The sequence below is a fragment of the Portunus trituberculatus genome, chromosome 27, assembly GCF_017591435.1.
Source record: "Portunus trituberculatus isolate SZX2019 chromosome 27, ASM1759143v1, whole genome shotgun sequence".
Taxonomy (NCBI): domain Eukaryota; kingdom Metazoa; phylum Arthropoda; class Malacostraca; order Decapoda; family Portunidae; genus Portunus; species Portunus trituberculatus.
In genome coordinates, this window is record NC_059281.1 from 16292402 (window position 1) to 16314901 (window position 22500).

General features: G+C 41.9%; 2 protein-coding genes across 8 annotated transcripts in view; one reads left to right on the plus strand and one right to left on the minus strand.

The window, feature by feature from the left end:
- Positions 1–4793, plus strand: part of LOC123509503 — a 31012-nt gene extending 26219 nt beyond the window's left edge. Inside the window, exons 5-6 of the mRNA XM_045263835.1 lie at positions 3024–3118; positions 4141–4793. Of these exons, the coding sequence (XP_045119770.1) occupies positions 3024–3118; positions 4141–4516 (471 nt within the window). The 3' untranslated portion in view covers positions 4517–4793. The remainder of the gene's footprint in view (positions 1–3023; positions 3119–4140) is intronic.
- LOC123509498 (small G protein signaling modulator 2-like) overlaps positions 1–22500 on the minus strand; it is a 91789-nt gene that overhangs the window by 65047 nt on the left and 4242 nt on the right. For all 7 annotated transcript variants that reach the window (XM_045263818.1, XM_045263816.1, XM_045263817.1 and 4 more), the window contains exon 3: positions 9475–9550. In XM_045263818.1, coding sequence (XP_045119753.1) covers positions 9475–9550 — 76 coding nt within the window. The remainder of the gene's footprint in view (positions 1–9474; positions 9551–22500) is intronic.

The window sequence follows — 22500 nt, forward strand, 5'->3', positions numbered from 1 at the left end:
CTCTCTCTCTCTCTCTCTCTCTCTCTCTCTCTCTCGGCCACTTTACTATATACACTCATTTTTTTTCATATGCAAACTTAATTCAAGAGACCGTTTTCTTTCTTTCTTTCTTTCCTCCAAGTGTGCGAAAAAAATTATCTTATTCTTGAAATTCTCAAGTTATATAATTCATGAGAGAGAGAGAGAGAGAGAGAGAGAGAGAGAGAGAGAGAGAGAGAGAGAGAGAGAGAGAGAGAGAGACGGGGGGGATGAGGAAAACGCGAATTTATTAGTGAGAGACAAAAGGAGGAGAAGGAAGAGAGAGGAAGAGAAAGAAAAGGAAGAGGAGGAGGAGGAGGAATAGGAAGAGGAGGAGGAGGAAGAGAAGGAAAAGGAGGGAAGGTCCTGTAAAGCTAAAGGACGGACGTTGGAAAGGAGGGGAAGAGGAGGAGGAGGAGGAGGAGGAGGAGGAGGAGGAGGAGGAGGGAAAGGGAGGGGAGGGCGAGAAGAACGGGGTTGCCATGGTAACCACCCCACCACCACCACCACCACCACCACCACCACCACCACCACCACCACCTCCAATATAGTGTTGTCCTGCTGCTGGATTTAGTAATGTAAAATATCGGACACACCTGAAGATTAGCTGCACACCTGTCACGACACCTGGCAGGGACTCGAGCACACCTGAGCCACACCTGCAGACACACACACACACACACACACACACACACACACACACACACACACACACAGACAGACACACACACCTCAGAGAATCAGGGTTGCAATTGAGTTTTTTTAAGTTGTAAATTCTCTCTCTCTCTCTCTCTCTCTCTCTCTCTCTCTCTCTCTCTCTCTCTCTCATTTCCTCCGCCTCTCTTCTGCTTCCTTATTTTTATGACTGTCTTCCTCCATCTCCTCCTCCACCTCTTCCTCCTCCTCCTCTTCCACTTCCCCGGGTATTTTATTAGTCTTCTTTTTCCCATTTCTCTCTCTCTCTCTCTCTCTCTCTCTCTCTCTCTCTCTCTCTTAGCCTTACTTTCCTTTCATCTCCTCTATCAGTCCCCTCTCCTCCTACTTCCTCCTCTCCTCCTCCTCCTCCTCCTCCTTCTCCTCCTCCTCCTCCTCCTCCTCCTCTTCCCCAACCTATCTTTCTCCATTTTCTTTCTCAATCCCTCATTTCCTCCACCTTCTCCTTCTTTTCCCTTCATTCCTCATCTCCTATATTTCCTCCTCCTCCTCCTCCTCCTCTTCTTCCTCCTCCTCCTCCTCCTTCTCCTCCCCCAACATTTGTCCGTCCTCCACGCAGTCGTAAAACTAAATCGACTCAGTAAAAAAAATAAATAAACATGAAATTAAAAGTTCATCGTTTACGGATACTGAGATGCCTGGAAGGATCGAGGGCTGAAAAAATGTGTTGAAAAAATAATAGAGAGAGAGAGAGAGAGAGAGAGAGAGAGAGAGAGAGAGAGAGAGAGAGAGAGAGAGAGAGAGTGTGTGTGTGGATTAAAAAGTATTAAGTGGGGATAAATGAGTGAGTGAGTGAGTGAGTGAGTGAAAGGAGGAATAATGATATTGGATGGATAGATAGATAGATAGATAGACTGAATAACTAGAAATAAATACAGAGATGAAAACATACATACATACATACATACATACATACATACATACACACGAAAAAAATGGTATTCCTTCTGCACACACAAAAGTCAAGACAAATGACCTTTCTTCTCTTTTCCTCCCTCCCTCAGTCCTTCCTTCCTTCCTTCCTTCCTTCCTTCCTTCCTTCCTTTCTTTCCTTCCCTCTTCCCCTTTCTTCTTCCTTTGCAATTAGACTGGGGTGTCACCATAACATCCTCCCGAGAAGTTAAGTTGTTGGGGAAGAAAAGAAAGGCAGAAAAGAAGAAAAGAATGAGAGAGAGAAAAAGAAATAGAAACCAGTGTGACGTCCCTTGTTTAGAAGTTTCCCTTGAAAAATAAGAGATAAACAAAAGAAAAAGACGAGAAAAAGAAAACGGGATCTTAAGATTTGAAGATAGAAAACGAAAAAGAATACTGGGTAACTTAATTATTTTTATATATTTCGTTAAACTCTAAATTTTATACTGAACATAAAAAAAAAAAGACGATGATAGTGATAAGGATCAGAGGAAGAGGAGGACTAGAAAAGATATTTGTAGGTAAAGAAGAATAAATAGCAAGATTAGAATAAGAAAAACATATAGAAATACAATAAAGGACGTTGAAGATGAAGGAAAGTGAGAATGATATATGAAGAAAAGGAAAGATGGAAGAGGATGTTTTATGATGCAGGAGTCTCTCTCTCTCTCTCTCTCTCTCTCTCTCTCTCTCTCTCTCTCTCTCTCTCTCTCTCTCTCTCTCTCATATTATTGTTTTCATTAATCTATTTTGTCTTTTCATTTAATTTCCTTCCTTGCAATTGTTACATATTTTTTTCTATTAGATTATCTGGATTCGTAAAGCAACTAATTAACTTTTTCATCTCGATCTCGCTCTCTGTCTCTCTTTTGAAATGTAATTTGACAACATTATATATTTTCTGTATCAATTTTTTTTTTCCGTTATTTTTGTGTCATTTTATATTTCTGCTGGAGTGTATTTTCATGTGTGTGTGTGTGTGTGTGTGTGTGTGTGTGTGTGTGTGTGTGTTGGGCGCCTGGCAGAGTTCCAGTACAAGTCGAAGGTGTATGTTTGTATGTCTGTAGCCAGTTCTGAGAAGCCTGCACCCTACCCTCCACTTTAGCCAGCCCGAGACCCACCCTACACTCCCTCACCACATTACCTATCTACAGTCACTCTTAATTTACACCCTATCTACATATAACCACCTACCATCACCTTATCTCACTCTTCCTTCTACCCATCGACACAATTATCACACTATTACCACTGGCATCACAATTATCACCCTTTCTTCTACTCACCATCATCAACATTGCTCTCTCAATCAACCGTCCTCATCTCACCTCATTCCTCTCTCACTTAAGATCTCTCTCTCTCTCCCTCCTCTTCCTTAGTTCTACGGCTGCCACAGACCTTCACAAGGGGGAGAGGGGCTGACCAGGCGCCACTACCGATGCCCAGGAGAACTTCGCTTCCATCCCCTCGATAAGTAAGTAGTAGTAGTAGTAGTAGTAGTAGTAGTAGTAGTAGTGGGAGGAGGAAGAGGAAGAGGAGGAGGAGGAGGAGGAGGAGGAGGAGGAGGAGGAGGAGGAGGGGGAGGGGAAAGGAAAGAAAAGGAGTGGTTGTAATAGCAATACTAGAAGCAATTATCTTCCTTCTCTTTTTCCTCCTCCTCCTCCTCATAGTCCTTCTCGTCCTCCTCCTCCTCCTCCTTTTCCCAATACGTCCTCCAAGAACCCAAACTTTCTTAAACAAGCTACAACCCATTTAATTAAGGAATCCTAAAGTAGTAGTAGTAGTAGTAGTAGTAGTAGTAGTAGTAGTAGTAGTAGTAGTAGTAGTAGTAGTAGTAGTAGCAGCAGCAGCAGCAGCAGCAGCAGCAGCAGCAGCAGCAGTAGCAGTAGCAGTAGCAGCAGTAGCAGTAGCAGTAGTAGTAGTAGTAGTAGTAGCAGCAGCAGCAGCAGCAGCAGCAGCAGCAGCAGCAGCAGCAGCAGCAGTAGTAGCAGCAGTAGTAGTAGTAGTAGTAGTAGTAGTAGTAGTAGTAGTAGTAGTAGTAGTGAGACACCAATCCCTTCCGAAGACTAACTGATTGACTAACTAACTGACTAACTGACTGACTAACATTACTAGCGGCACGGAGGCACCAGCATTATATTACACAACTATTACAAATCGTACATCCATTGCAGTGTTTTTTGTACGAGCCAATAAATGTGCGTTGTGTGTCAGGAATAGCTAGCGGGAAGTCAGTCTTGCGCCAATCGCCAATCAAAACAACTAGTGCAGACTAAAAACTAAATTGAAAAAGTCATTCTAATCCGAGCGGTAATTCAGTTTTGTTATTGTTGATGATGTTGGTGTTAGTGGTAGTAATGTTGGTGGTGGTGGTGGTGGTAGGAGTAGTAATAGCAGTAACAATAGCAGCAGGAGTCATATATATATCACCAAGGAAACTACTGCTATTTTTCTTCACCCGTATCCTGACAAGTCTACCCTCTGCCCCTCCTCCAGGCGATGCACCTACAAAGTGTACGTGCCTGACGCCCTCTGTGCCAGTCGACGCGTCCCAGACACCCGCCTGGGCCAGAGAACCACGGAACCGGTGATTGCCTTCTCCACGCCCTTGACCACCTCCTCACCTGATCCTTCCTCTGAATCCCCCAACACTGAGGCCATTGAGGAGACGACCATCACCACCACCGCCTCACCCACCACCATTGCCGCCCCTGTTTCTACTGACGAAGGAAAGATTACTCGACGTTCCAAGCCCATCACGCCGCGTCCTGCCGGGGATGTAAGTGACCTTGAACGCATCACGAGACTCATTAAAGACCAGCTCCTGGAGAGACAAAAGGAGGGCGCTGTCCCCGCCTCCTCCAGGGACTAATGATGATGATGTCGCTTCGAGGTAAAAACATCCTGCCTTCTACTACTACCTGCCTCGTCTCTTACCAGCATTACTGTCACTGCTATCATCACCACCACCATAACTACCATAGCACAGAGGGGTGGTGGTGGTGGTGGTGGTGTGATGGTGGATTAGTCATCATTGCACCTGTCCCCCACAAACAACCATCATCACTATTCCTAACACCTGTTACTAGAACACCACAATTTTCGTTTGATTGATATTAGTGGTCGTGTTGGTGGTATGACTTAGGAGGAGGAGGAGGAGGAGGAGGAGGAGGAGGAGGAGGAGGAGGAGGAGGAGGAGGAGGAGGAGGAGGAGGAGGAGGCAGTAAATTGTTTGGATCTGAACAGTTTTCATTGTTATTATTATTACTATTACCATATCATTTGCTAGTTACTCTTGTTGTTGTTGTTAGTGTTGTTTTGTTGACCTTAAAGCTGTTTAGTTTGTTTGTTTTTCTCAGTAGCATAGTATCTATTCATTTATTTATTCATCTATTTATTCAAGTCCTGTTTATTTATTCATGGATAAAGAGAGAGTGAGCGTGAAGAATAAAGATTTCAACACTAGATTTAACTTTTTTTTTCCTTACCTTGTCATTTTTTCCTCTTTTTCTCCATCTTCACTGAGGTAAACTTTAGTTGTGTTACTACCTTACTTTCTCTTCCTTTGATCTCATTCCTTATACAGTCCAACACCCTTCACCAGTTCCTATTTTCTAGCCTCTATTAATTTCCTCCTCCCTTCCCTTCCCTTCCTTTCCTGACTGCGGTGGACGAAACACGCAGGGAGATGAATAGACGTGAGGGGCGTGACGCGACCTCTCAGCGTTCACTCCACCTGTAGTCATGAGTCCACTAATGATGACAGGTGGACGAGTGGATCGATGGAAAGGTGACCCATGGAGGCAAGGAAGAAAGTAAGGGCTGCTGGGAGGAGGAAAAAGAAGGTTGAAGAAGAAAAGATGATGAAGGAAAAGGAGAGAGAGAGAGAGAGAGAGAGAGAGAGAGAGAGAGAGAGAGAGAGAGAGAGAGAGAGAGAGAGAGAGGATGAGAAAGACAACCCGATATTCAAATTTTTACTATCCTTTCATCTTCCTCCTCTTCTTTCTCTTCCTGAACGTAACAGAGCTATTAATTGTTCCTCCTTTGTGTTCCTTTGTGAATACCCTTCCTCCTTCAGCACCTCTGCTTTGTCGCAACTCAACCCAAGAAAAGGCGCCGAGATCTTATAGAAACACTCTGCTCTCTCACCACGACTATTTTCAAAGGCCACAGAGATGATTAGCCCGCTTCTCTTTAAAATGGGAAATCTTAATTCGCCACTAGAACAATAAAACCCTGTATAAATATGTGCTTTTGGAATGTAGTGGAGGTGAGGCACGGAGGTGTTTTAGAATATGGTTCCCGGCACTCTTTCCCTTGACATAAAGACTGACGTAATGTTAAAATATACCACCAGATGTCGTAGTAAGGGTGGGAGATGTCGTACTTGAGGATATTAAGTGCCGTACGTAAAAAAATAAAGCGGAATATAAAACTCTCCGTATGTGACTGTTATTTTTACAGCATCTCATTTTCTTTGGACTTGTGGAAAGATATTTACGAAAAGATGGAAACGTTAAAAAAGAATAAAAAGAAAAAGACACACAAACGAATGAAAAAAAATAAAATAAAACAAATTATTCCCAAATCTACATTCGCTAAAAAATTACAAAGTGAAAGAAAACAAAACTTAAAGATATGCATGAAGAAAATGTATGAAAACAAATAAAGGGAATAATGAAATAAGTAAAAACTGAGAAAAATTAAATGATCCTTAAAATATATAAACGTTTAAAAAGTTAACAAAAAAGAAAACGAAAAAAGGTGAAAAGAAGAGAAACTCAGCAAACCTTTCTAATTTCCAGTGTTTACATTTAATCTCCAGGTTGATAGATAATGACCCTCCAAAATGTTTACAATGATAATGCTCCGGGAACAAAAGAAAACGGGCTTTAATCTCACCAGCCCAAAAGAATCAAAGGGAAACTCGTCTAAATCCTGACAACTGACACACGCCCTCTATTTTTTTTCCTTGTGTGTGTGTGTGTGTGTGTGTGTGTGTGTGTGTGTGTGTGTGTGTGTGTGTGTGTGTTCACGTCTCACCTACACCATTATGTACAGGAAGTTACTCAGGATACGAGGTCAGAGATGGTGATGGTGGTGGTGGTGGTGGTGGTCTGTCTGTCTGTCTCTCTCTCTCTCTCTCTCTCTCTCTCTCTCTCTCTCTCTCCCCTAACACCTGAGAGGCACAATTTGTTTAGATAGCACTACAGGTAACTTCCCTTCTCCTCTTTCTCCCTTTCCCTCCTCCTCCTCCTCCTCCTCCTTCTCCTCCTCCTCCTCTCCATGTCTCTTGCGCCGCTCCCCGCAACTAATTAGTACAAGGACACGGAACACGGAATTACCAGGAAAAATTTATAGGAACAAAGTGGAAAAGTCGAGAGCAAGGAAAATCGATCAGCGAGAGAGAGAGAGAGAGAGAGAGAGAGAGAGAGAGAGAGAGAGAGAGAGAGAGTGAGTGTTATACCAGGTTCATATGAGTGTTCTGGGTGTAATTACATCTAATAACACTCGACAATTACTCCACAACACACTCCAGGAATATTAGGAGAGAAAACGTGGAGGAAATTACACTCGAGAAATATGACCACTCCATCTAGCGGCGAAAAAGCGTCCTTACACCCAACACGCGGCACTGGATATGAGAACGCCATCTGTGAGTGAGCTTTGGAAGTGATTCGCTGAGTCCTCCATCTAGTGGCGGAAAGAAGCGCTAGAATCAAGAGGAACCGGATATGAAACAAGTGACTGAGTGTTCTTAATGGGGACAAGGTGCACGTTTTGGCTGTTTTCTTCCTTCATTGGTGAACAGAAGAGGAAAGCGCCATCTACGAGTGGGCTAAAGAAATAATTGGGTGTTCCTAGCAGTGATTTGGACATGAGTGAGTTCAGGATGAAATTTCGTGTTTGTAATGGTGAATTGAAAGTAAAAACTCCATGTGTGTGATGAAGTGACTGGTGCTTTGTCATTCTAATGGTAAAACGAAGAGGAAAGTGCCATCTGCGAGTGAGTTTGGGGTAATTGCTCCATCTAGCGGCGCCTAATGCACAGTGAGTTTACAAGAGGATATAAGTGCGCCCTCTGTAAGTGAGTTTTAGAAGCGATTTAGAGGCAATATGAAGCAAAAGGAGAATGTTTAAGAACTTCTCTACTCTCAACTCCTCCTCCTCTTCCTCCTCCTCTACTCTTCCTCCTCCTCTTGTAATTTTACTTATTCAGCATATCATTCACTTCGAAAATTCTCTGAAACTCAACAAAGCCAATATTTTCCATCCCTTTGATATTACATGAATTATTAACACACACACACACACACACACACACACACACACAACGTCCCACCAGTGTCAGTCTCAGCCTTCAAGTGCCATTATTAAGCCAGTAATGCCGAGTGCCATTCCCTTAACGACCCTTAACGCCTCCCCCTTAAATAGTGCCAGACGTCCCCACACCACCACCACTTTACCCCAGGACCCCACTCATCCTTGTCACTGAACACACACACACACACACACACACACACACACACACACACACACACACACGAGGGCGCCACTCTCCCCTCCTCCCTTCACCCCTCACCTCTCACTAGCATCAGCTGAGGCGCGCAGTAAGTTCCAGCCCTACACACACACACACACACACACACACACACACACACACACACGCACATAGCCACGCGCACACACACCAGTACGGGACTATAGAGGGGCTGGAGAATGGGGGAAGGCGAGGGGATGTGCAAACGGAGGTTATGTCACGCATTCACAACATCCAGTGGCGTCAGAGATGACGTCACGGTGACGCAAATCGCGCTTACCCAATCACAACGCGAGAGACGCAGGGGAGGAAAGGCTGGAAGCTACCACCACCACCATCACCACCACCATCACCTACCACCACCACCACAACTCTCCAGATCAATTCTTTGCGTGGCGCCTCCTAGCAATACCCTGGCCGTCCCTGGCGATTAGGGGCGCGTGGCGTGTAAGGGAAATCACAAGGATAAGCTTAGAGAAGGAGGGAGTAGCTGGGAGTGGCTGAGAGTGGCTGGGAGGGGCTGGAAAAAGGCTGCAGAGAGGCTGGAAGAGGAAGAGGAAAGAGAAAAGGAGATGGAGATTAGTGTGAAGGTTTGTGGAATTGAAAAGTGTAATGTTTTTTTCTTTCTCTTAGCCACGGGTCGAGAGAGAGAGAGAGAGAGAGAGAGAGAGAGAGAGAGAGAGAGAGAGAGAGAGAGAGAGAGAGAGAGAGAGGAGCAGGCGAGGAAGATTAAGTTAGATCGGATATAAGTTCCTTTAACAACTGGGAGAAGCGAATTATCCGAACCCGGCTCCTTGTCCATCCCTTTTCCCCCCCCCTCTCTCTCTCTCTCTCTCTCTCTCTCTCTCTCTCTCTCTCTCTACCACACCGGAGACGTGCAATTCAATTAGTAGCGTGAGGTAATAAGAGATTGTAATAGAGAGGGAATGAAGGGCGGTAGTGAGAGCTAATGAGCCGAGGGAGAGAAAGAGTGAGAGGTATGGAGGCTGAGAGAGAGAGAGAGAGAGAGAGAGAGAGAGAGAGAGAGAGAGAGAGAGAGAGAGAGAGAGAGAGAGAGAGAGAGAGAGAGAGAGAGAGAGAGAGAGAGAGAGAGAGAATGATATTGGAGCTTAAAAAATATATTTCTTCACCATAAACTTCAGCAAAAATAAATAAACAAGTAAATAAATCAAGAGACAAAATAGGTAAAATAAATGTTTCGATAACAGTGATGATGGTGATAACTATGGTGATGATAATAAAGAATAGTGATGGTGATGCTAGTGATGATGGTGATACACTCTACTCACCACAGAGGGAGGTGATGCTGCTGCTCTCCTCGTGCACAAATTTCCTCGTCACCGCCTCCTCCATGATTTGCTTCACCTGTAATAAGAGCATAAGAAAATGAGGGAAGCTGCAAGAGTCTGTTAGGTCTACACGTGGCAGTCAGTCCCTGTATGAACAAAGCCAATTAATTCTACCTATCATCCCCGTCCATAAATTTGTCTAATCTTCCTTCAAAGCTACCTATTGACTCAGCACTGACAACATGATTCCTGAGCTCATTCCATTCATCATCCACTCTGTTAGACAACCAGATCCTTCCCATTTCTTTCCTAAACCTAAATATCTCAAGCTTGAACCCATTATTTCTGGTACTATCCTGGCTAATGATCCTAAGAACCTTTGCTCATATCCTCTTTACTGTCACCCCTATACCACTTAAGTACTTCTATCAGGTCATCTCTTAACGTACGTCTCTTCTCTAATGGACAACACACCTGTCACACACCACACCTGTAATACGCACACCTGTAACAAACACACCTGATGTCACCGGATACAGTATTGAGTTTATGAAGATATGTATTGGAAAGTTGTATATTAATTTCCCTTCTTTATTTTTGACATCAGTAGTGTGTGTGTGTGTGTGTGTGTGTGTGTGTGTGTGTGTGTGTGTGTGTGTGTGTGTGTGTGTGTGTAGTTTTTCTCTCTCACCATAGAATTTTAATCAGTTCCCTCGTTTGACTGGTGTTAGTTTTGGTCGGTCATCACCACTACAACTATCATCACCACACCTATTAAAACTATTATCACTGTCAACACCATAAATCATCACATTTTCTCATCACCACAATTATTACTTCCATTTCAACAGCACCACCACCACAGTCACAACACACAGCAGCCTCACCACCACCACCACCACCACCATCACTATATACCTGTCATCACCACATTTTCCGTTAATTGACTAATCCTCTGTGGTGTCAACTTGTTAATTAATTTATTCATTGTTTTTTTATTCATCGCAAGTCTTTATTTCACCGAGAGAGAGAGAGAGAGAGAGAGAGAGAGAGAGAGAGAGAGAGAGAATTTATATTATTAACAACTTCATCTTTTATACACTATCTAAATACTTCCTATGTATATATGTCTAAATGTCTGTCTGTGTATACCCATGTCTATATAACAAATCATGTCTGCACACCTGTCTAAATGTCTGTCTGTATGTCTGTCAAAATGCATCCCATCCTACCTGTCTGGCTACCTTTCTGCCTTATGACTGCCAAACTGTGTCACCTCTCTCTCTCTCTCTCTCTCTCTCTCTCTCTCTCTCTCTCTCTCTCTCTCTCTCTCTAGTAACAACTGTTGCTCCATCAGGTAAGATCAATACCTACTTGCCCAAGACCTGTACACCTTACCTGCCCCCTCCCTCCTCCCCTTCCCCTCTTATACGTGACCTCCCCTCCTCCACCTCTCCCTTCACCCCTTCACTCTCCTCCCCATCTTCCGCTAAGGCACAAAGGGTGTACAAATAAAAGGAGGAGGAGGAGGAGGAGGAGGAGGAGGAGGAGGAAGGAGAAGGAGAGGAAGAGGATATACATAGGAAAGACGAGTGACAAGAGGCCTTGCGACCTATGACGAGGTCACTCGTTTACTAAACTACAGAAGCTACATACTTAGTAGGAGGTAAGGATAGAACAGATGAAGCTCCTCCCCATCTACCACTCCCTCCGGCGTCACTTGGCAAGAAATATGACGAAAAATACACCCCGATTGCTGAGAAGGACAATCTGGGAAATTTACACAGGAAAGATGGGAAAAAAGAGAGTACTAATGTAACTACTACTATCGCTAAGACAAAGAGATATCTAGCGTAACTACTACTATCGCTAAAAGAAAAAAAATTATCGGAAACCATTTTCTTTATAAAACTTGTCTAATTTACTTTTGAACGTAGCTACCGTGTTAACTTGGACGACGGACGCTGGCAGCTTGTTCCAGTGTTCAACTATTCTTACGTTAAAAAAAATTCTTTGCAAATCAGTATTAAATCGCTGTCCTTTAAGCTTCAAGCAGTTATTTCTCGTTACTGATTGCGAAAGGTCAAAAAGATTTTCATAGTCGATCTTATCTATATTTTTAAGTATTTTAAACGTTTGAATGAGGTCACCTCGGATGCGACGATCTCTGAGGAAGATGAAGAGGACGAGAAAGAGGAAGAGGAAGAGGATGAGGAAGAAGAGAAAGAGCTGGAGGAACATTTTGGAATTCAAGCGCGTGTAGAGAGAGAGAGAGAGAGAGAGAGAGAGAGAGAGAGAGAGAGAGAGAGAGAGATTTGTGAAGTCTACGGTGAGGTTAAGCGAAGAACCGCGTATGGCAAGATCATCCTCATTGTCCTCTCTCTCTCTCTCTCTCTCTCTCTCTCTCTCTCTCTCTCTCTCTCTCTCTCTATTTTTCTTATCTCAGGAATATCTATATCTAAACTTGTCTCATTTTCCTTTTCCTCCTCCTCCTCCCTCTCTCCCTCCTCTTCCACCTCCTCTTCATCCTACTCCTCTTTTTTTTTTTCTCAGATATGATTATATAACTTTTTTATTAATTTACCTCTCTCTCTCTCTCTCTCTCTCTCTCTCTCTGTGTGTGTGTGTGTGTGTGTGCGTGTGTATGTGTGTCAGCTGTTATCTTTAATTCCAAAATGTCTCTCCCCTCCTCCTCCTCCTCCTCCTCATTCTTCTTCTTCTTCCTCCTCCTCCTCCTCCTCCTCCTCCTCCTCCTCCTCCTCCTCCTCCTCCTCCTCATTCTTCTGCTCCTCTTTGCATAAATTCTCTTTGAGTGTTTATCTGTAATCTTTAACCTTTTTGTTCTCTCCTTTAGTCATTTTTTCCTTGTTATTAACTTTCATAGTAGTAGTAGTAGTAGTAGTAGTAGTAGTAGTAGTAGTAGTAGTAATAGTAGTAGTAGTAGCAGCAGCAGCAGCAGTTGTAGTTGTAGTAATAGTAGTAGTAGTAGCAGTAGAAGTGGTAGTAGTAGTAGTAATAGTAGTAGTAGCAACAGTAGTAGAAGTAGTAGTAGCAACAGTAGTAGTAGTAGTAGTAGTAGTAGTAGTAGTAGTAGTAGTAGTAGTAGTAGTAGTAGTAGTAGTAGTAGTAGTGTACTGCAATTCACAATCATTTTTCTTTTTCTTTTTCTTTACTAAACTAATCTCTCTCTCTCTCTCTCTCTCTCTCTCTCTCTCTCTCTCTCCAGTCTTTCTAGTAAGTTTTCACTCTCAACTTCTTTCCTTCCCTCCCTTCCCTTCCTCCCTCCCTAGCTCAATCTTCTTCCTCCTCCTCCTCCTCCTCCTCCTCCTCCTCCTCCTCCTCCCTCACAACCAATCTTTTCTTCACAAGCAACTAATGAGCAGAAATTGGATAAATGTACATAATTAGAACCATTATAAAAGAGAGAGAGAGAGAGAGAGAGAGAGAGAGAGAGAGAGAGAGAGAGAGAGAGAGAGAGAGAGAGAGAGAGAGAGAGAGAGGGGAGGAGGAAGGGTAAGCTATATAAATTATGTCATCAAGAAACATCACCAGAATGTAAGGTTGTTGGACAGGAAGAAGAAGAAGAAGAAGAAGAAGAAGAAGAAGAAGAAGAAGAAGAAGAAGAAAAAAAAGTAATAGTAGTAGTTGTTTTAATAGTAACAACAACAACAACAACAACAACAACAACAACGGAAGGAAGAGTTGGAAGAGAAGGAGGAGGAGGAGGAGGAGGAGGAGGAGGAGGAGAAAGAAGGAGAAGAAGGTGGAAGAGGAAGAGAAAGAAAATACATATAATTGTCCTAGAACATACATACACACCATGACACACACACACACACACACACACACACACACACACAGACAATGGTTCAACAGGTGTACTACGTGGGGTGGCCTTATTACATTCTTTACAGGTGCACAGGTGACCGTTCCCGTAACACCCCTCCACGCGGATCATTCTGGAACTATGAGTGAACGAGAAAATGTTATTGTTGTTACGTTCGTTGGTGGTATTATTATTATTACTGTCAAACATTACTTTCATTATTATTATTGTCATTATTTTTTTTTCGAGAGTTCACAATTAATTATTATTATTATTGTTATTTTTATTATTATTATTATCATAAGTAGTAGTAGTAGTAGTAGTAGTAATAGTAGTAGTAGTACTCGTAGTAGTAATAGTAGTACAGTAGCAGCAATAGTAGCAGTAGTAGTAGTAGTAGTAGTAGTAGTAGTAGTAGTAGTAGTAGTAGTAGTAGTAGTAGTAGTAGTAGTAGTGGTAGTATAAAGCAAACTTTTAACCTATATATTGCTGTAATACATCATTAAGCTCATTATATCGACAGTGCAATAACTCAAAGCAGCCGTAAAGTAATATAGCAGTGTTATAAGTACAGTAACACACACACACACACACACACACACACACACACACACACACACGCTAACTTATTAACATTCTCAGCACGTGTTTCAAATCAATACCTCGATGTTATACGGGTTATTAAAAGTAGCGCCAATAGTAATGTAAGGTAGTAATAGTAGTAGTGTTATAAATAAACTACAAACACATCAATTATTCATGTTCTCAGCGGTCGTCTGAGGTCAGTAGTAGTAGTAGTAGTAGTAGTAGTAGTAGTTAAACGTTTTCAACTTATAAATTAATATTACGAGTACATCTTTAAAATCTATTAGTTTAAGTAGTATACTGTACACAAATAATTAAATAAATAAATAAACAAGAACAGATGAGAATAAAAGTATCAATAATCATAAGCGCAATAATACAAAATAAGCTAATTAAAAAACACGCTTCCGATTTACCAACATTCCTCATACACTTTTGCCATGTCCTTTCACAGAAAAAAATAAATAAATGAAAAGATAACCAATATACACAAAAAATAGTAGTAGTAGTAGTAGTAGTAGTAGTAGTAGTAGTAGTAGTAGTAGTAGTAGTAGTAGTAGTAGTAGTAGTAGTAGTAGTAGTAGTAGTAGTAGTAGTAGTAGTAGTAGTAGTAGTAGTAGTAGTAGTAGTAGTAGTAGTAGTAGTAGTAGTTATAGGAATAATCACAACAATGTTACGAAATAAACTACAGAAAAAAAAAACACCACATATTGGTAACTTCTCTAAATGTTTCATACGACTCAGAATCAATACATCGATCAGGGAGGCGCATGCATGACAGGGATTAACTCTTATCGCTCAACAAGAGAACATCGCCTCGGAAAGGTTTCGCCTCACCACCACACCATCCACCACCTCACATCCACCCTGTATTAAAACAATGCTTATGCTCTCTTCCTATACTATTTTCAAGACGTACATATACAATTACCCGGATTTTCAAGAGTTCACGTGATTATTTCTCCCGTTGATCATGTGAAACCATTGTTAGTCTATCCCTCTAACAGTAAAAACGCCCTTAAAAACTCAAGTAGCTTCGCGTAGAGCCTTTGGGAAGTAGTGGAGGTGAAGGGGAGTGTTTTGGAAGATGGCCCAGTGTGTACCATCAGTTACCGGTAAGACGCAGCTCCTTCCCTTGCAGTAAAATTGTCAGTTCCATGCGCTGTTTTGTCTCTCTTTCCTAGCAAGTGATGAGATGTGTTATTGATCGGAGAATTTATCGCTACTGTCGCTACACTTCCACTATCGCTATACACTCCTAAGCCAGCATCAGTTACCTGCCTAAATTTTCTAGTAGTAGTGGTGGTGGTGGTGGATAAAAATCGCTAGTGTAATAGTCTTTTGTTACGTATTACATATGTTCATGATGATATTACTACTACTACTACTACTACTATTAGGTAAAGGACACACCTTCACCTGTATGCACCTGCCCCTCGCCTCCCTCCCTCATCACACACCTGCATGACCCATATCTATGCCAGCACATCTGTCACCTGTGTGTGTGTGTGTGTGTGTGTGTGTGTGTGTGTGTGTGTGTGTGTGTGTGTGTGTGTGTGTGTGTGTGTGTGTGTGTGTGTGTGTGTGTGTGTGTGTGTGTGTGTGTGTGTGTGTGTGTGTGTGTGTGTGTGTGTGTGTGTGTGTGTGTGTGTGTGTGTGTGTGTGTGTGTGTGTACAGGTGTCTCTCAGTGTATTCCAGAAGTGTGAGTATGTGTTTATTTAATAATATTCCTTCGTGTGTGAGTGAGTGTGTGTGTGCAAAATTGCCTAGGTTACTAAGGCAAAAAAAAAAAAAACGCTAATTGCACACACACACACACACACACACACACACACACACACACACACACACACACCGCGTAGTGTAGTGGTTAGCACGCTCGACTCACAATCGAGAGGGCCGGGTTCGAGTCCCGGCAAGCGGCGAGGCAAATGGGCAAGCCTCTTAATGTGTAGCCCCTGTTCACCTAGCAGTAAATAGGTAAGGGATGTAACTCGAGTGGTTGTGGCCTCGCTTTCCCGGTGTGTGTTGTGTGTTGATGTGGTCTCAGTCCTACCCGAAGATCGGTCTATGAGCTCTGAGCTCGCTCCGTAATGGGGAAGACTGGCTGGGTGACCAGCAGACGACCGAGGTGAATTACACACACACACACACACACACACACACACACACACACACACACACACACACACACACACACGTTATAAAATTACTATCGGCTCCCAATACTACTTACTGCTCTGAAATATTTCTCTCTCTCTCTCTCTCTCTCTCTCTCTCTCTCTCTCTCTCTCTCTCTCTCTCTCTCTCTCTCTCTCTCTCTCTCTCTCTCTCTCTCTCTCTCTCTCTCTCTCTCTCTGTCTCATTACTGCCTCCTTCCTTCCTTCCCTTTTGCCTCAATCTGCCACTCTCTTTCTTTTTTTTCTCCTCCTGCTCTTCTTCCTCATTCTCCTTCTCTTCCCTTCCCTTCCATTATTTGTTTCATATTTTTCTTGCATATTTTTCCTGGAGAATTTATGATATTGGTTTCCCATAATTAAAGTGTTTACTACTACTACTACTACTACTACTTCTACTACTACTACTACTACTACTACTACTACTACTACTACTACTAAAAGCAAGATACAAGAAAATTATACACGTAATATAATAATGAGCTTTTAACATAATGCATTATACATTGCTATTATGCTAATCTTCAATGAATTTAAGGCATTATGATGGAACACTTACCTATTATTTATTTTTTTACAATTTTTCTGACAGAAGAGACTGCACAACACAAACACACACACACACACACACACACACACACACACACAGTATAACTAGAAAAAAGTAAAAAAGGAAAAGGACTTGGGAGTGACAATGGATGAAAACAATCAACCGGTAAGCCATATTGATAGAATTTTCAGAGAGACATATAATTTGCTAAGGAATATTGGATTAGCATTTCACTATATGGACAAAGAAATGATGAAGAAATTGATAATTACTAAAATAAGACCTAGATTGGAATATGCAGGAGTTGTGTGGACCCCCCATAAAAAGAAACACATAAGGAAATTGGAGAGATTACAAAAAATGGCTACAAGAATGGTTCCAGAATTTAAAGGGATGACATATGAAGAGAGACTAAAAGCTATGGATCTACCAACCCTTGAACAGAGAAGAGAGAGAGGGGATCTGATACAAATTTATAAATTGATTAACGGAATGGATCAAGTGGATAATGAGAAACTAATCCTGAGAGAAGAATATGACATTAGAAGCACAAGATCGCATAGTAAGAAACTGAGGAAGGGAAGATGTATGAGAGATGTTAAAAAATATAGTTCCCCGCAAAGATGTGTTGAGACTTGGAACAGTTTGAGTGAGGAAGTGGTGTCAGCAAAGAGTGTGCATAGCTTTAAAGAAAAATTGGATAAGCGTAGATATGGAGACGGGACCACACGAGCATAACGCCCAGGCCCTGTAAAACTACAACTAGGTAAATACAACTAGGTAAATACACACACACATGGAGACAGGACACTATGAGCCCCGTTCGAACCCTGTACAATACAACTAGGTAAATACAACTAGGTACACACACACACACACACACACACACACACACACACACACACACACACACACACACACACTGTGTGTGTGTGTGTGTGTGTGTGTGTGTGTGTGTGTGTGTGTGTGTGTGTGTGCGAGATAGACTCAAACTCTGGAGCCTTTATGCGTAACTTTACTTTTTCTCAGTAGACTTTTCCACTTAAGTAACGAGGTGGAGTTAGCTCAAAGCATTATGCACAAAAAGAAAACGGGGCAAAATAATAATAACAATCACGAAATTTGATAAAGTTAGGGGTGGAAAAAAGAAAAAAAAAAAAAAAAAACGAAACTCAACAAGAATATACAAATTTCCTTCGATTATTAAAGACATGATTTCGTATTAACTTATTTCATTTATTTCCATCCTTTTACCGAATCATAAGTGTGGTGTGTGTACCCGTGCTTTCTTTTCTCCACACAACACTCACCCGAGCTTCTTCACTCACCCTACTATTGTAAACTCTTCCAAAAACTATTAGATCCTACCTAAACACACTTAAAAACATCCAAAATTTAATCTTAACATACCCAAAACGCCAAAACCAGTCAAAACACTACCTGAATCTATCTAAAAACACTCGAAATGTACTCTAAACACAGCAAAACATCTAAACACACACAGAAACTCATCAAAACCCAACATTTCCAACTCCCCCTTAAAATTATCCCTTTTAAAAACAAATGAGAAAAAACGTAACACACACACACACACACACACACACACACACACACACACACACACACACACACACACCAAAAGAAAACAAAATACCCAAATCTGAGACGTCGAGTTCCAATAATAAAGCACAGAAGATTGAAAAGACACGACTACTCATCCCTTTCTCTTTCCCTTCATTGACCTTGTGTCTGTTTTGTGCCTCTCTTTCCCCCTCCCTCACTCACTGGCTCTTCCTTCCTTCCCTCCTTCCCTTCCACCTCCACTCTCTCTCTCCCACCTCCCTCCCTGGTCCCTTACAGTGTTTGAAGTCGCAGTATTGGAGTAAGACACACGGCGACAGTACCTAAGTGAAGACGTTCCTCGAAGAGACAAATGAAGGAAAACATGCTTGGCTGCACTTGAATAACCTTTGTCTTGTCTTATGTCTTGTTACACTGATGGAGGAGGAGCAGGAGGAGAGGAAGAGGAGGAGGAACAGGAGGAGAGGAAGAGGAGAAGGAGGAAGAGGAGGAGGAAGAGGAAGAGGAAGAGGAAGAGGAAGTTAATATATGATGGTTCATGGAAAGAGGAAGAAAAACAAGAGTGATGGAAGATACAGAGAGAGAGAGAGAGAGAGAGAGAGAGAGAGAGAGAGAGAGAGAGAGAGAGAGAGAGAGAGAGTAAACAGGAAGAGACAACAAACGCTGAGGGCAAGAGGAAGATGAGGAGATTAGACGTATGAAGAGGATAAGAGAGAAGATGAAAAAGAAGAAGAAGAAGAAAATAAAAGCAACAACAGCAACAAGAGCAACAGAGAGAGAGAGAGAGAGAGAGAGAGAGAGAGAGAGAGAGAGAGAGAGAGAGAGAGAGAGAGAGAGAGAGAGAGAATATGACAAAACACTAACGAGAAGGAAAACGCGGAAGTGAACAAGGAACACACACACACACACACACACACACACACACACACACACACACACACACACAGGTAGAGATAAGGCATTATAATTACTTGGAAATCGTTATCAGTCGCTCTGGGCTTTGAAGAGAGATTATTAAGTTGCAAGAGGAGGAGGAGGAGGAGGAGGAGGAGGAGGAGGAGGAGGAGGAGTGAGGGAAGAGAGGGGAGAGGAAAGTCATGAAAGCGGTGATAGATAGATAGATAGATAGATAGATAGATAGAGAGAGAGAGAGAGAGAGAGAGAGAGAGAGAGAGAGAGAGAGAGAGAGAGAGAGAGAATGGAAAGAGAGAGAGAGAAGAATGGAAAGAAATGCGAACGAAAGAGGGTAGTAAGGCAAAAGGGAGAGAAATGAAGGAGAAAAACGGAAAAAAAGAGAGAAAAAAGAGAAAAGGATAAGAGGTAAGAAAGAGAAGGAAGAAAAATGAAGAAAACAAATTAGAATAATAAGAGATAAATAGTAAAAAGAAAGCTACAACTACTACTACTACTATTACTACTATTACTACTACTACTACTACTACTACTACTACTACTACTTATACGGGTAATCTGAGGCCAAGTGTGTTTACCTGAAGGAAGATGAGACTCGATTTTGTTTTTTATCGTTTCCCCAGCATGGCCACCACAGCCACCACCACCACCACCACCACCACCATCATCACCACCTCCACCACCAACAATAACAACAATAACCTTATACTTTCCTCACCAACACCACTGCAAACATCATCATCAACACCATCACTACCACTAAAACTTCATCACCATTCCTACATATATCTTTACCACCACCACCACCACCACCACCACCACCACCAACGCCAACGCCAGAAGTTTCCTCATAACTCAGAGAATTGTCGACCACCACTACCACCACCACCACCACTACCAGCACCATCACCACCAAATTTCTCTCAGGAGTTAGATCGTATTGTGCTTGTTATGTCTTTGTAAGCATGCGTGGAGGAGGAGGAGAAGGAGAAGGAAGAGGAGGAAGACAGGAGGAGGATAGGAGGAGCGAATTATATCTTCCTCTTCTAAATACATCTCTCTTATATTCATTTAAAATCAAGTACATAAAATTTTCCTGTTATTTTTTAAGAGTATTTGATTAACAGTGATCCTCCTTTGAGATTACGTTAAGAATAATAGTAATAATGGATAGGTTAAACAGTCATATTGGGTTGTGAGACAGCAGCTGCATTAATCAATAGAAGATAAGGTAAGGTTAGGTAAGGTGAGGTAAGATGAGGTAATTAAGGTAAGGTAGGATAAAGTTTGGTAGGTTAAGTTAGGTTAGGTAAGGTATAGCAGCGTAATGTAAGGCAATGTAAGGTAAGGAAAGGTAAGGTAAGGTACGGTAATGTATGATAAGGTAAGATAGGGTGAGGTGATGTATTGTAAGGTAAGGCAAAGTAAGGCAAGGTAAGGTAAGATAATGCAGTGTAAGATAAGGTAATATAATGTAATATAAGGTAAGGTAAGGTAAGGTAATGTAAGCTTAGGCCGGTACACAAACACCACCAATAATGACACACAACCCAGGGCCACTCTAGCCTTCCTTCTCGCATTCCGTTACCCTGTGAGGCGCGGCTGACACACTAAGGAACCCAGCTAAGGCATCGCAAGCTAGGGTGAGATCGTGAGGACTTCCCAGGGGGCCAGTATCCCTTCCTGAGCAGCCTCCCTGACAACCCTCACCTCTTCTCCCATTACAGGACCGGTGCTCTCCTAAGGAACACTACAAATACAGCGTCTCAGAAAATAATATCGACCTTATTGATATATTCACTCATTCACAGTTAATGTACAATGGATAACTCCCTCCCTCCACCCCCAAACTTCATCGACACATCGACATCTACACCCACACCTACACACTCCCACACGCAGCTGCAATCAACGTGAGAGAAACTCGTGCTAGCCAATCAAAGAGGAAGCAGCATAAGAATAACAAATCACGTAGCGAGTCTCGAGGGACCCCGAAAGAAGCCAAAAGTTTCCCACAGCACGGGCGAGTCCCCATTGCACCTCAGCACATCCAGAACACCATAAAAAGTAGCCTTACAAACAACGATGGTGCCTTAAATATGACCTGGATATGCCTAAAAGACCCTTAATCTCTTCAGTACCAGGACGCGTTTTCATATTCATTCTGGTTACTATTTTGGCGATTTTATACAGCTTCAGAAACATATGAGGGGATTAGAATAGTTAAGACTCAAGCCATTAATCTTTTGACCTCCACAGATCCTTCCTAATGCAAATAGAATCGTCTAACCATGCCTAAAAATCAAGGTAAAAATGCGTCTCAGTATTGAAGGGGTTAAAAGTGTCTCTAGAAACAACTGTGGTGCCTTAAATCCCTGTGGTACCTAAATATGCCTAAAAGATCCTAAATAGCATCCCTAAAAATCACTGTGCTTCCGTAAACCCTGAATATATTCCGGATTAACCACAAAATATCCATCATCACATACCAAAATACGCTTAGTATACCCTACAAAAAAAAAAAATAAATAAATAAATAAATAAATAAAAGAATTGTGTTCCCGTAAATCCTAACCTAAAATGCCCAAAAATAATAAAATAAGTACCTAAAAATAGTTGTAGCAGTAGCACTAGCAGCAGTAGTAGTAGTAGTAGTAGTAGTAGTAGTAGTAGTAGTAGTAGTAGTAGTAGTAGTAGTAGTAGTAGTAGTAATAGTAGTAGTAGTAATGGTGGTAGTAGTAGTAGTAGTAGTAGTAGTAGTAGTAGTAGTAGTAGTAGTAGTAGTAGTAGTAGTAACAATCAACACCTCTTCTGACAACCAAATCAGAAAAAAAGACAGCGAGAACAGAAATCTAGGAAAAAAATGCGTAGGTAGAAAATACAGAAAAAAAAGCTAAATAAAGTATAATATAAGTGTAAGTTGGTTTCAATCCTTTATCGGGAATGAGTAGGAGGATCAGAACCCATGCAGAGAGAGATGCTTAAATATATTGATTGATGCATGTAAATCTGAGCGCCGCTGTTACTGGTACGCTTATAGTCTGTGTGTGTGTGTGTGTGTGTGTGTGTGTGTGTGTGTGTGTGTGTGTGTGTGTGTGTGTGTGTGTGTTAAAGCGTCTATGTGTCTTTATCTCTCTATTTTGTCGTTCTGTCTGTCTTTGCTTTTTAAATTTCTGTCTATTCGTTAGTGTATGTTCTATTAGCTTATGTCTGTCTATCTATTTATATATTTTCATATTTTCATGTGTTGTATTGTTTTATGTCTCTTTCCGTCTATGTATCTATCCCTTTTATCTCTCTGTCTGTCTGTCTCTTTGTCTGTTATCTGTCTATCCATACTATGTCTATTTGTCTGCCTTTCTCTACGTCTTTCATTTTCTGCTTTATCTATCTA